This window comes from Puma concolor, chromosome C2 (genome assembly GCF_028749965.1).
Source record: "Puma concolor isolate L17-30 chromosome C2, mPumCon1.1.hap2, whole genome shotgun sequence".
Classification (NCBI taxonomy): domain Eukaryota; kingdom Metazoa; phylum Chordata; class Mammalia; order Carnivora; family Felidae; genus Puma; species Puma concolor.
The window spans coordinates 65,526,869-65,542,344 of record NC_141675.1 but is presented as its reverse complement, the minus strand read 5'-3'; the positions used below and the strand labels follow the sequence as shown (position 1 = coordinate 65,542,344).

The 15,476-nt window shown below is 41.3% G+C and overlaps 1 protein-coding gene across 2 annotated transcripts in view; it reads right to left on the bottom strand.

Moving 5' to 3' along the window:
• FNDC3B (fibronectin type III domain containing 3B) overlaps positions 1 to 15,476 on the bottom strand; it is a 364,422-nt gene that overhangs the window by 35,698 nt on the left and 313,248 nt on the right. For both annotated transcript variants that reach the window (XM_025913173.2, XM_086674725.1), the window contains exons 20-22: positions 14,361 to 14,474; positions 13,874 to 14,023; positions 9,464 to 9,744 (exon numbers count right to left, since the gene is read on the bottom strand). In XM_025913173.2, the coding sequence (XP_025768958.1) occupies positions 9,464 to 9,744; positions 13,874 to 14,023; positions 14,361 to 14,474 (545 nt within the window). The remainder of the gene's footprint in view (positions 1 to 9,463; positions 9,745 to 13,873; positions 14,024 to 14,360; positions 14,475 to 15,476) is intronic.

The following is a 15,476-nucleotide window of genomic DNA, read 5'->3' as shown; positions in this document are numbered from 1 at the left end:
TCTTTTAAATTTTTTTTTTTCAACGTTTATTTATTTTTGGGACAGAGAGAGACAGAGCATGAACGGGGGAGGGGCAGAGAGAGAGGGAGACACAGAATCGGAAACAGGCTCCAGGCTCTGAGCCATCAGCCCAGAGCCCGACGCGGGGCTCGTACTCACGGACCGCGAGATCGTGACCTGGCTGAAGTCGGACGCTTAACCGACGGCGCCACCCAGGCGCCCCAAGGAAAAGTCTTTTAAAAAGAGGTCATCATGATGGTTGGAATTACTAGCACTTTTCCCTTCTTAGGAAAAGGGAATTAAGCCAGACATTAAGTTGCAGTCTTTCTTCAAAGGTGTAACAAATTTCCTGACCAACAGCGTTTATATTAATGTCTTTCTACTGTCCAGACTGTCATTCCTTCCCTTTATTATAGTACAGGTATTCCTAGAGTCCAGAGTTCAAGATCCTTTCTTCTGTCTGCTTGCTCAATATCCTCCAGAGCCAAGCTCACCTTCTGTTCCAGGTGAACCTACTGCTTTGTTCTGTGCGGCCAAACAGCCCTTCAGTACTCTAATAAACAATAGGAAGGAAGGTAATCGGTTGCCTGAGATTGTTATTCTGCTCAAGAAAAAATACCCTGAATCATTTAGAAGAACGAAAAATGAGTTTACAAATGAATTTACAAAGAAGCCAATCCTTCTAGGTGTTACTGGTTCCCTGACCATAATTTGGAGGGAGGAAAAACACAGATGGTGTCAGCAAATTACTCGAGTTCTAACGAGGCCACACGTTTGAGTGCCCAGCGCAGTGCACCCCTCACGGACGCTCTTCACTGTGAGAAGGGAAGGACAGTCTCAAAATAAGTCAGAAGAATCATTAAGTGCATAAATTAGCACTCTGCAGTTCACCAAAGTGCTCTTGGCCACCTTGAATCCTTTTCTGGCTGAATCAAGATACAAAATAAATGTAGATTTACTCTTTGATTCCTTTTGTAAATTCACTTATTATCTCAAAGCCTCTATAACATTTTCATAGGTATCATATTCCTTACATTTGAAGTTCTATGGTTCTCTGACCTTTTACTACTGATACATATTTGGTAGGCACATAATCTTAGCCTTAAATACACACATAACACCACCACCACCACCACCAAAATACTTTTTAGCAGTGAAGCCTCCTTGGGAATCCTGCTCATCACTTTGGTGTGACCTTGGGGAAATTACCTAATACCTTTGAGTAAGGGTTTCCTTATTTATCAAATGGGTATAAGTAATACCTTCGCTGCATTTACAAAGTTGGCTATGTAGTTAAGATAAGGTATATAAGAAGCATTCTCTATTTTTAAATATTTTATATTTCACCATTCGGCAGAAAAGGATTCAAGGTGGCCCAAAGCACTTCGGTGAACTTCAGAGTGCTAATTTATGCACTTACCATTCTTCTGATTTCTTTTGAGACTGTCCTTCCCTTCTCACAGTGAAGAGCGTCCGTGAGGGGTGCACTGCGCTGGGCATTCAAACGTGTGGCCTCGTTAGAACTCGAGTAATTTGCTGACACCATCTATGTTTTTCCTCCCTCCAAATTATGGCCAAGGAACCAGTAACACCTAGAAGGTCTGGCTTCTTTGTAAAGCATCCTCAGGAGGCGAGGGGGAGACACAGAGCTCAGAGACAATCGGAAGTGTTAATATCCAGCACGAGCAACACCTAGAACTGGCTGTGTTCAGAGGACTGTGCTCTGGAGCAGGAGCAGTGTTTCCTCTTGCTTTTAGAGATGAGAATACTGCAGCTAAACGCAGAGAGGTTAAACGACTCAACTTGAATGGCACAGCCGTTCTAGGTGTTGAAGCCTGGATGTGATATGCACAATAGTACCCCTAATTTCTAGCCTGACTCCATGAGGTAGGAATTACTCTATTGTATAAGTGAAGGAAATGAGGCCTGACTAGGTTCAGCCATGGGCACTAGTCTACACAGCAGATACAGGTTAGATCAAAGTGCGAACCTCATCTTTTTAGGCTCAAAGTCTTTTGTGCATTCTGGCATGCTATACTCTCCTAGTTGAACCAAACACGGTGTCCAACCAAAAGGGAATTTTAATTCAAATCACACTTTCAGTTCAACAACTGCCGTTCACCAATAAAGTGAGCATCTAGGATAGTCAATAAATTTGTTTTCACATTATTGCATCAACTTTTGGCCTCAAAGTCAACTACTTACATTTTTTTTAACTTTTATTTATTATTGAGAGACAGAGCATGAGCAGGGGAGGGGCAGAGAGAGAGGGAGACACAGAATCCGAAGCAGGGTTCAGGCTCTGAGCTGTCAACACAGAGCCCGAAGCAGGGCTCGAACCCACCAACTGTGAGATCAAGACCTTAGCTGAAGTTGGACACTTAAACAACTGAGCCACCCAGGCGCCCCGTCAACTACTTACATTTTAAAATACATCAACTTATCTACAGTTTTCTGCGTAGCCGATGCACTGAACTAACACTATTTAGTTCTAACGATAAAATAACACTAAAAATTGAAATACAACCGAGAACTGATTAAATAAAGTGAGGCCATGGGGCGCCTGGCTGGCCCAGTTGGTAGAGCATGCAACTCTAGACCTCATGGTTATGCGTTCAAGCCCCATACTGGGTGTAGAGATTACTTAAAAAAACAAAAACTTAAGAAAATAATGAGGCCATATCTTCTTGCACTCTAGTAAAAATATTACATACTCTGAGCCCAGGAGACTGAGAAAACTAAACAAGGACTAAGGTAGTTGCTGTTTGTTTTGTTTTGGGGTGAAAAATACTGCATGTGAAAATACTTTTCTAATTCCTGTGAGAGCTCACTAAGGACTAATGAGCAGAACCACCACTGACTTGAACAATTCCAAAGAATTCACCTCAGAAGAAACAGATTTTCAAGTTTTATTAGATTAATTACAGTCTACCCCAAACCCAAACTTGAGCAGTTTTCTCTCTAGCTGAGGTAACCTGTTAATCTTGAAATTTATCAGTTTCTGAAACCGTAAGCTCTGCAAATTAAGGGTAAGGGCAATGGAACTTTGCCTTCCAATCTAGGGAGGTGACAATGTAAGTCTTGATAAACTCTATCTTGGCCAGGCTGATATGAAAAATCTCAAGTGCCCAGGAGTCTGTAATACCCAACAGTATACTGATAATACTGATCAAATAAATTCAATTCAGAAGCAAATTCCTTATAGCTTTTGATTGAAAATCCACTAAAAATATCTACTAGTTCTAGATGCTAAATACATTCCTGCCTCAGAAGCTCATAGCCCTCCACAATGCCCTTTATATATACATATGCACACACACACTCGAGTTTCTGGCACTTCATACATTGTAAGAAAAATGACTTTCAAAACAAACCTTCCTCAGCTGGGGAAGGTGACTTCTCAGTCATAATTAGCCATCCCAGTAGTCGGGATGTCTCGAGTGTGAGGGTGGGGGCGATGAGGGGAGCAAGGAAGAGTCGGGGCAGGAGAGGCCTGGGAGCCAAAGATAGACTTTTGATCCCCCATCCCTCCCCCACAGTCTACATCTAATTCTCTAAGAAGACAGAAACACAAAAGAAGGGAATAATCATCAGGTGAGTTGTGAAAGAATATAAAATAGTAGCTGAAATAAAGGAACTCCCTTTGAGGGGTTGATGCGTTGAGAGCAGAGTGATTCAGAAGAGGGCTTCCTGGAAGGGTGGCCTGAGCTGGCTCAGATCCGTCCCTTCCACTAAGCTACTTCTCCTGACAGCTCCTGGGGTATGTCTGCTGCCATTCTGTCTCCAAGCACTTAGATCCGCCTTTGACAGGCAAGAAAACCTTACATGTCTCCCACTGCTTAAGAAATGATGCCAGATCCCCACAGACACCTCTTCCTCTATTCTGGTCACAACCCACCTTCCTGCTCTTTTTTTCCCTACCAAACATTAGCAACACACAAGTTATTGAGTGCTGACTTATTGTGTGTCAGGTCCTATATGAGTGCCTGGAATCTTCTCTAAGACAGACAGGTAGCTCAAGTTATTATCCCCATTTTACAGATCAGAAAACGGAGGCACAGAGAGCTTAAATAACTTGCCAGAGGTCACAGAGACCTATGCAAGGGACCGAGGACTGAAATCAAGCTGTTTGATTCCAGTCTGCTACTTCTGAACTACTTAGAATTTGCTCCTAATAAAGTCCACCTCATCTTGTTAGAATGATTTATGATTCACTTTTTGACAGGCTAATGTAGTGCTTGACCTACAGTGAGGACTCAATAGATGTTATTTTTCGTCACTGTTCTACCTAGCGAAAGGAGCATAAATGAGTGTAACAAACAAATCTACCTTAAGTTTTAGTTGTTTGGTAGCTTGGTATGAGTCAGACGATAATGAGGTTGCCAAAAAAAGTAATCTTAGGCAACCTTACTAACCGCTCAATATGGAGAACATGTAAGGTGACAGTCTTGCTCTGCTCTGAGCCAGTCATCCAGACCATTCAGAGGTCTGGGCACTGCTCTTATTAAAGAGTCCGTCAAGAGGCAGAACTCACCCGATCAAGAGGATGGAGGAGGTTACAGGAAACCCAATAATAAAGACAGATTTGAATGAAGTGAGGATGGTTAAGTAGAAGAAGAGACACTATACGAAAATGATGTCTAGACCTCCTCAGCCCTACTAAACTGAAGTCTACAGGAATGGGGCTCAGACTTCTGTATTTTGCAAAAGCTGTCCAGGTGATTCTTATATACATCAACATTCCATTCTGCTCTAGGGAAGAGGTTCTTCTTTTAAAAATAATTTTTTTTTTACATGTATTCATTTTTGAGAGACAGAGAGAGACACAGCACAAGTGGGGAAGGGCAGAGAGAGAGAGGGAGACACGGAATCCGAAGCAGGGTCCACGCTCTGAGCTGTCAGCACAGAGCCTGACACAGGGCTTGAACTCACAAACCGCGAGACCATGACCTGAGCCGAAGTCGGACGCTTAACCGACTGAATCACCCAGGTGCCCCATCTAGGGAAGAGGTTCTTAAACTTTAACATGCATCAACATCTCCTGAGGGGTAATTAAAGCGAGTGCCAGGCCTTACCCGTAGAGTTTCTGATTCAGTAGGTCTAGAGAAGTGCCTGATGGTTTGTATTTTATTTTACCAAGATTTACTCACCAGGCCATCTTTTCTCTCTCTGCTCGCAGAGACTAAGACACCATGTGTCAAAAGAAAGCTATGTCTCTGTTTTCAATAACATTTTCTTTTCCTCAAACCAAAACACAAACTCCATACCAAACTCAGTTCTAAGCTTAAAAGTAATGCCTTTAAAAACAGCATTGCAGTTCCAACCAAACCCCATAGGGGGTGTCAGTCAGCCAACGGGTGCTTTTGTAAGCACCCAAACCCTTCTCTGCGTCAGTAGGTTTGCTTACAGAGGTGCACTTTTCTGTCTGGCAAAACAGAGAAAGACAAACTCAGTGTGAGAACAGAGTGTAACTGCTGACGGTTTAAAAAAACAAAACAAAACAAAACAAAACAAAAAACCCAAACAAACAAGAGAAACAAGTCCTATCTCCCAGCCCCATGGCCTGCTTAAAATGTTTCATTCCACGCTTTTGTCTAGAACATCATGATCTGTTCATTTATATTTTAACCAATTTATGGAACAGAAAAAGGTGAGGTAAAAGTTGACTGGACTGAAATTATACCCTTAGTCACTTGAAATACTCATTTTGTACTTCATCATAATTATTGTGATTGTGTTTTTAAAACATATAAAGAACAAGACTGTGGGTTGGTCAGACTTCTACAATAAGGTACCCAATTATGTACTATAGAAACTAGCATAAAGTTGCATAAAAAAAGATCTTAAATGGGAATAATGACCTTAATATCTTAACTTGGAAACAACCCATTTATTTATTGCTCAGCCAGCAAGGACAGGCTAACTCTTCGGTGGAGCAGATAGGGTGAGTACAACTACATCCAAAGATTCACCTTTCCTAAGTCATGCCATTCTCATGCAATCTGTCTAAAACGGTATCTTCGAAACTTCCCTATAAGGTTAAAAAGGGACCTTCCACATTCAGCTCAATATACTAGCCTTACATGTTAATACTGAACTGTTTATGCTATATCCATTAAATACTTTTTAAATAGTCCTGAAGTTTTACTATCCAAATCTTTTTTTTTTCCCCTAAGATTTCATTTTTAAGTAATCTCTCCACCCAACATTGGGCTCGAACTCACAACCCCAAGATCAAGAGTTGCCTGCCCCACTGACTAAGCCAGCTGGGCACCCCCAATCTAAACTCATTCTTCCATAGTCCTTCCATTACTAAACCATTTTGTGTTCTCTAAAATAGAATTATTCGGGGGCACCTGGGTGGCTCGGTCAAGCGCCTGACTCTTGATCTTGGCTCAGGCCATGGTCTCGTGGTTGGTGAGATCGAGTCCTATGTCGGGCTCTCTCTCTCTCCCCACTCTCACAATAAATAAACAAACTTAAAAAAAATAATAAAATAGAACTATCCTATGAGATACTTTTAAACATATGGAAGTTTGTTTGATAATTTCCACTGTAAATGACATTTGATCATTAATCAAAGATTCCCTGTATCTGTTCCTTCACTAAGGCTGTGAGTTCTAGGTTTCCTTCTAGAAGTCATCTGACTGTATGTTGAGTAGTAAGAGCCAGCATTCCTCCCTTATCATCCTTCCGCAAATCTTAAAGTTTATAGTTGGCACAACGTCTGGAACAAAATTCACAGGCTAACATTTTGCCCTAAAAGGCTTTCATGATTTCTGATCTAAAACATTCAGGACTGACCTGAGGACTTGATTCCACTCTGGGGTCGATATGGGTGTGGATCAGAATGGACACAAAACCATTCAGTGAGTCCCTGAACCAGTGTGGCTTCTTCCTTGTTTTTCTTTTGGCCCTGAGGGATTAAGGTCAGGCAGTATTCGGCACAGCTGGGGAATGACATTTACTTAGTCATTTTACCCCAAGATCCAGCTCACAGCAAGGCTTCCTTAGAGTATCATCATTGGGGAAATTCCCTGAAGTCAAGGTCTGAGTTTAGTCATCTCTGGATTTCCTCCCCACCTGGTTAGAGTGCTCTAGACACAACAGACACTTAGCATTCAGTTGGCAAACAAGAGTGAAGACTGGTGTTTTGAGAATGGCTAAAAGGCTAAAAACAAAAAGAATGACCTTGGCCTGCCTCTTCTCTTTGTAAGTCATATCCCCCTTTATCTATCTAGTTTCTGTCTCAAGTCCCACTTCGAACTATCCTGATCATCCGGGACCCTAGGTCTTCCTCTCTGAAACATCAACAGGATTCTGTACACTGTGTTGTTTTCAGCCCATGATGTCACAATAGCCTACTACGTATGCTACTGTTGCTATTTAAGTGCCCCTCAACTCTGTGAGTGCTCTGAGGGCAAGGCCAGTCTATCACTGTTTTACAGACCCACAGTGTATATAATGCTGTGCCCCAAAGAGATTTTTTAAAATAATGAAAGACTACAAAAGTGAACAATGCCCCCTTGTCATTGTTTTGAAAAGTAAAATAAATCTAGTTGTATAAATTAGACAAAACAGATTGGTAAGAAAGAAAAAGAATAAGGGTGATATGATCTGGCAAGATGGGGCTTTTGTATCTTCGAGTGCATTAGCTGATTTCTTTCTTCAGCTTCTGGGAATATAAAAAAGGTAGTCTGTCAGACCACAGAACGAGAAAACACAGTAGAAAAAAAATAAATGAGACGATACATCCTTTTCTAGCAGCAAGTTTGTTAGCCCATCCTTCACTCCCTCCATCCTACCCCAAGAAGAACCACTTTTGCTGGATGGCACGATTGATGATGACTGAAATTGCAATGCATACTTACTGTGCACCTAATATGTACTGTTGGCTTCTAAGCATTTAACATTTGTGTATTAACGCCTTACAATATGCTTATGAAGGAAAGAATCTTGTCCTCATTTTATGGAAAAAAGAAACTGAAACACAGAGATGGTAAGTAAGCCTCCTAAAGATATAGCTGATGACCTGAATCTGAATCTATACATTTCCCTCCTCAAGAAACATTTACAAACATTCCTTGGTTTACAATAGGGTTACATCTCAACAAACCCATTATAAGATGGAAATATTACAATTCAAAAATGCATTTAATACACCTAACCTATTGAACACTGTAGCTTAGCTTAGCCAATGTAAACACTTAACATTAGCCTACAGTTGGGCAAAATCCTCTAACACAAAGCCTATTTTATAATAAAGTACTGACTCTTTCCTAAAATATACTGAACACCGTACTGAAGGTGAAAACCTGAATGGCTTATGGGCACAGAGTGGTCGTGAGCACGTCGGTTGTTGACCCTACTGACCGCGTGGCTGACCGGGTGCCGTGGCTCACTGCCACTGCCCAGCGTCAGGAGTGACAGCTTCAAATCATGTAAGCCCCAGCCCAGGAGATGATCAAAACTCAGTTCCCACTGATTTGTGTATCGCTTTCACACCACTGTAAATCAGGACTGTCTGTAACCTGACCAAGGGTTAGAGGGCACACCCGAGTAACCACAGACGGTTCCTGTGCTCCTCTTACGCTAGTCGTGCCCTTTTCGTCTTGAGGGAGTTGAGGCAACTTGGAGACGGAGCTAAATAATTTGAAATTTTAAGAGGCTGTGTTGGAGACAAAGATGGAAGGTGAGGTGCCTGGCTGGGAGAGGACTCCAGGGGAAAGAAAGAACGCAGATGCCAACTGAGCTTTGCTCAGTAATGTGTAATGTAACTTTTTCCTCTGGCCCCTTGTGAAAGGCTGAGTAAAAAGCTACATCACAAATGCTTTGTAACATTGTGTCTGCTTTGGGGAATGAAAAGAATGGTGGAACCCAGCTTCAGAGGTGGGCAAGTCCACAGAGAGGACAGAGGGTGCCCACAGAGTGACATGAGTCACAGTAAAAGTATAAGGAAAAGTGGTTGCTAAGAGACCAAGAGGGAGGAACTAATTTAAAGCAGTAGGTGAAATTCTCCCTCGAGGGTTACGAATTGTATAAATTTGTAATAGACTCACAAAGTACAAAGCAATACAGGCTTTAAAGCTGTATTTTTCACTTACGGGGCACCTGGCTGGCTCAGTCGGTTAAGTGTCTGACTTCAGCTCAGGTCATCATCTCACAGTTTGTGGGTTCGAGCCCGAGCCCGGCATCTGGGCTCTGTGCTGACAGCTCAGAGCCTGGAGCCTGCTTCGGATTCTGTGTCTCCCTCTCTCTCTGCCCTTCCCCTGCTCACACCCTGTCTCTCAAAATTGAATAAATGTTAAAAAAAGAAAAAAAAGCTATATCTGCATTTAGTACTCTTAAATATATTAATTAAGAAGGATTAGAATTCAGTCGTTTGGCCTTTAGAACCTGAAAGGTCTATAGCTCCAAGTGCTGATGTGTTCATGCAGCTCTATTTCTGCTTCCCTGCACTCACCGATAGGTGGTTTCTGGAAGGAGGTCTTTTATAACATGGGTGGTGGTATTGCCCACGGTGATGCTAGTGTCTCCAAGGTCAATATTGTAAGCGAGGATTTCAGATCCATTATTGCACGGCTCTTCCCAGTTCAGTACAAGGCACACAAAAGGTGAATCAGGGTAGGCATTGAGGGTCTCCTCCTCCAGAACACAGAGAGTGGAGACAGGGTCAGGGGCAGATGCTGGTGTCTGGCAAAGGACAAGCTCACTATACGGTCCTGCTCCAGCTTGATTGACAGCCTAAAAAGACAACAGCAAGACAAAGTCCACATTACCCCACCGTAAATTCTGAAGCCTCCGTGTTAGGCGCTGTTACAGAAATCTGACGTAATACACAATTTACTTCTAGAAATACAGGTAGAAAGAAATCTCAGAAAACGTTCGCTTTAATGACCACGTTCCAAAAAACCGCCAAAGACACCTTCTCTGTTAATAAAGCAGAAGATAATATCACCATCGTCACCTTTTATAAAACATAACTTTAAAACAACACTTTGTATTTGCCTGGCCCACTTCAGGCTATATATGGTCCTGTGGCATCCTCACAGTTACTGTGGGGTGGACACTAAATGGCAAGTCTTCTTCTAGTCTTTTCCATGTGCACGAGTAACTCCTATCCATGGCCATTCTGACTCTATCACCTCCTAGTCTCCCCCTCACTTACTCTGCTCCAGCCACACTGGCTTCCTTGCTGTTCCACGGGGACACCAAGTGTGCTCCCACCTCAGGGCCTTCGCAAATTGCTGCCCCTCCTGTCCCGGAACCTTTTTCCCTAGACATCTGCACAGCTTGCTCAAGCATCTTCACGTCTTCTCTCAAGTGCTGCCTTACAGTGAGCCCTCTCTGGACACCATGTTTAAATCTGCGGTCACCCTACCCCACCCTCACCCCCTGTGATCCTCATTTCCTATTTCCCTTCTTTATTTTTCATCACCACGTTTATCACCACCATGAGAATGTAAGTTGCATAAAGGTAAAGTTGTCTGTTTGGCTCACTGTTGTATCCCCCAACAGCTAGAACAGCGTCTGATACAGAGTATGTGCTCAATAAATGTTGTTAAACTTGTATTTTTTTCCCTTTAAAAACATTTAGCAGCCTCCTTACAAAAGCGAATGCACTCTAAACTCTAGTTCTCATTTAATTCATAGGAGAGTTTAGAAGGACAAATTAGAGAACTAAACAAAAGTAGTCTGAGCTCTTAAAGGTTCAAAACAAAAGTTACAACACTTAGGTACTACTGTTAATCTCAAAGAAGTTCAGAGCATCCATTTGCTAACAAACCACTTGTGAAACTCTACTGTAATATTTTCTCATACCTACTTCTATTTCATGACAATACTCCAACTCTCTTTTTTGGTAAAATTTTAATGTCATGATTTACGTTAAGAATATATATAGAGATTTCATTCTTTTTTTTTAAATTTTTTTTTTCAACGTTTATTTATTTTTGGGACAGAGAGAGATGGAGCATGAATGGGGGAGGGGCAGAGAGAGAGGGAGACACAGAATCGGAAACAGGCTCCAGGCTCCGAGCCATCAGCCCAGAGCCTGACGCGGGGCTCGAACTCCCGGACCGCGAGATCGTGACCTGGCTGAAGTCGGACGCTCAACCGACTGCGCCACCCAGGCGCCCCAGAGATTTCATTCTTTAAGACAAATTTATCACAGGGGCGGAAAAATAAGACATCATGAAGCTCCATGTTCGTATCAACCATGTACCAGAAGGAAAACACATGGCTTTTAGAGTTGCAGCTTAGTTCAAGTCTTGATTCCATTATTTACTAACTGTGCAGTTAGTAGGCATACACATATGTATGCATGTTGTGTGATCTTAGGCAAATTAGGATCTTCTGAGCCTGTTTCCTGAGATGTAAAATGGAGACAGCAACACCTAATTCATAGGATCACTGTAAAGATTAAATTGGTCAACATGAAAAATCCTGGCCGTTAGCCAGTGCATCCCTTCTGGGGAAGGCCAGAACAAAAGAGCATTTTCTTTTCTGTTAAAAAAAACAAAACAAACAACTTTCCTTAAATTTTGAACTAATTTTAGATTTACAGAAATATTGTAAAAATAGTACAAAGAAACTTGTGTATATCTCTCACCTTTCATTCCCTAATGTTAACACCTTATACAACTACAGATCACAACCACAAAATTAATATTGATATAATACTATTAACTACATACAGATCTGATTCAAACCTTACTAATTTCTCCAGCAATGTTCTTTTTCTATTCCAGGATCCCACTCTGGATCCCATATTCTTTTACTACCTTCATTTCATAAGAAATGTTTTCTTGATTTATGCTACTTATTATGACCAGTTTTCAAAAAAAACAAAAATAATTTGGAAGATCTCTCTCTCTCTCTCTCTCTCTCTCTCTCTCTATTTATTTGGGAGCAGAAGAGAGAGAGAGAGCGCTCTCCAGGCTTGATCTTGTAAACCCTGAGATCATGACCTGAGCTGAAATCAAGAGTTGGACACTGAACCGAAGGAGCCACCCAGGAGCCCCTCAGAAGAATCTTTTAATAAAATAAATAAAAGCATGCCTCTAATATATAGTATGTCTCATGTGAACAGTACTATTTTGGTACTTGTTAACTAAAATACCCTTAAGGAAGCATATCAAAGTGCAAAAATTCTTGAGCAAAACAAGAAATGTTTTACCCAATTTTTATAAAACACAATATAAGTATTACAATGATTTAATTTTAAGATGCCAAATATTCAAAAAACGATTTGTCTGACTTTGCAGTGTGTTAAGTAATATTAATTCATGAAAATAATTCATATTTGGCCTACATGTGCCAAGTAAGTCAATTTAGGTTGAGGAGATCCCTCTCCTGACAAGACGGTACTTCTTTTGCATAGTAATGGTGGTCTGAAAAGAACTACCCCCTTCACAGGGTCTGATTCATTTTATGACAAACAGGTATGGACATCTGAAAATGTTTTCTACTCCTCACTTTCAAACCAGGGAGGCAAAATTCTTATGCAGGCTCTATTCCTACTCTATTCAATGTATGTTTTAAAATGCCATTTGGGGGAGTCAGTGCTAAGTGACAGCATATACCCTGAAGGGGAAAAAAGAAGAACATTTTCAGGAGAGACCCAAAACTCAAAAAGCATAGTGAATTTTTTTTTCCTGTGGTGGCAGACAGTTCTTTATTTATATCCTGCCTTGTTCCAAAAACAGGAGTGTAGCACATATTTTATAACCTTTTCCCAATGACTCAGCACAGCTATTATAAAGATCAGATAATGTGCCGTGACCCTGAGTCACTGACGAGTTAATTATGTCCCAGGTGCTCTATTCAAGAAGGAAGGAACATGTATAACAAAAGAGTTTAATCAGAATGTTTATGAAAAAGCAGCCTTCAGAATTTAACAGAGAAGCTTCAGTTGATCTGGAAAATTAATTTATGAAGGGAGTATTTTCTCCAAAGAGGTCAGAGACACCGATATGTTCATGGACTTGTAATCAGCAATTTGATTCATGACTTAAATCAGGTGGAAACCTAAATCTGGCATCTCTGCCTTTTTATCTATTTAAATCTAAACATGTGTGAAGACAGAGTTCTCCAAGGTCAAGAACCACATCTGACTAATCTTGGTATCTCTCCTCTTGATCAGCCTGTTCACCCTTTGATTCTGGCACAAAGTGGTGCTCAAACTATGTTACCAAACAAATGGAAAGAAATGGACAAAGAACCCTGTTTTCTAAGGACAATTAAGGCTTTACAACGGGGAAAAAAATAATCACTTATCCAAGTCAATAAAAGTAAACTCATGACTACTGTCACTTTTAGGGGTTAGGCTAAGAAGCCAACTGTTCTTCATGTTACTCTATTTGTAACCAGCCTTGTTAATAATGGTCACTGAGAAATGGGAGGTGGATCTTGTCATCTAATGCAGCCTAGTTCAAATCACTCTAATGTTTGTTTCTGGCTCCATTTAACAACTGGCATACACGTCTTGTGTCTTTTGCCAGTCTTAAGCGTCTTTCCCACTGAAACATGCATCTCAGGGGAATTCACAGAGAAGGAACCTTCCCTAAGGAGCTGTGACTGACCCCTCGGCCCTGGATTTGGTCACTTATTCAGTGAGTTCACAGAGAGGACACAAGGGTGGAAAAAAGGAGAGTGGTGCAGAATTGGATTTTGTCCTTCTGCTACAGGACCTCCCAGAGAAGCAGACATTAATTATAAGACCAAAACAATTCAATTTATTTTCATTTAAAAGGACTCTTCATTCCATATCATCCATCTTGATAGTCTCCATCACAAGCCTTTGGGTCACTGCCCCAGAGTCCTTCATGGAACACCTGGGTCTATGAGTAACATCGGAGTCATGTCAACCTACCTGTAGTCTACAGCAATATTGTGCGGCGGGCAACAGGTCCCTTATCTCAAAGCCGGTATCTGTCCCGTGATAAATGAGTTCTAAGGATTCTTCATCTTCTCCCCATTCCAACCTGTACTCTGAGATGTCGGCACCAGAGCTTTCTGGACTCTGGAAAGCAGAGATTTAAGTAGTTAATTTCACTGAAAAGGAAAATCCCATGATGTTTGTGCTCAACTAACTAAACTTAGGGAAACAGAGCAACATGCCCCTGGGTATTTCAAATACATGGAAGAAAAAGGCATGAAAGAGGTACTCGATTTCCTCTCAGTTCTAACCAGTGGTAAAATTTCCACAACTCCAAGCGATAGAAGCAAGTGCCAAGAGAGATTAATGTGTAAAATCACCTACATGTGAATTATAGCTTTGTAGGTTCCTCGTAACTTGCATTTGGGGGCAGATAAAGTACAAGAAACAGAAATCGATGCAGAACACGTGCCTGACTTACCTCCCAACTCACTAGGACACATCCATCAGGCGTAAAAGAAATACAAGGTGCTTTGCACTGTCCAGGAGGCCCTGCAGCAGTGGTAATTTCTGAGACATCAGAATAGGGGCCATACTGAAAGGGAAGAACACACACATGCCTGTATGTATAGTGTGAACACACACGTGTGTGTTCACACACAAGCTTATAACCAAATAAGGGCTAGACAGACTAACACCATCATCAGTACAACTGATTAAAAAATATTGCCTAAAGGTTTTCACTTTCAATTGAATGTGCATAAGGTTTCTTCCTACACACACTCTCTGAGGGGTAGACGTCTATTATGTATGTATTATTTCTTTTTATTCAAAAGGATCAGAAAGTTGGTTTACCAAACATTTCCCCTTTATTGTGCCATCAGAAACAAAACCATGCTGATTTTTGACGCAGCATGGCATTCTGTTTCAACATGTCTCCCAGGACAGCAAAGAAAACTAAGTCAAAGATAACTAAGTCAGACGTACACTGCAGCTTAATTTTTAGCACACAAAAATCGACTCGAAATTGGTTATCCAATTCTGTGAGCCGTCAGCACAGAGCCAGATGTGGGGCTTGAACTCATGAATCACGAGACTGTGACCTGAGCCAAAAATCAGATGCTTAACCGACTGAGCCACCCAGGCGCCCCTGGGTAACTTTCAATGTAACAGGAATAAATTAAGGCTGGTGATAATATTTTTAGATGATAAATTAGATGATAAATTAGATAAATTAGATGATAAAAAATTTCTTCTTTGACAGAAAGTAAAACTCGGAGCATCAGAGTGGCATATTTATCTTTGTTATGGCAGAGATGCCCCGCACAGCTGACAGGGAAAAGAGCAAAAACACCAGTAAAACATTTTCTGCAGCATCTGTGGTCATCACCTGCCACTGCTTTTTAATTATGTAAGCTCAGGTGCATCAGCTTTCTTATCTTCTCATCAAAACATTGTTATTGGTTAGATCCACTCTGGTTGTCGTCGTCGTCTTCTTTTTTTTAAATTTAGATAGTTGTACTGTGTCTGAATTTCTTTCCTAGCTGGGAATTAGAAGGAATCCAGCTCCTGCTAAAGGTTTGAGATGCTACTTCAG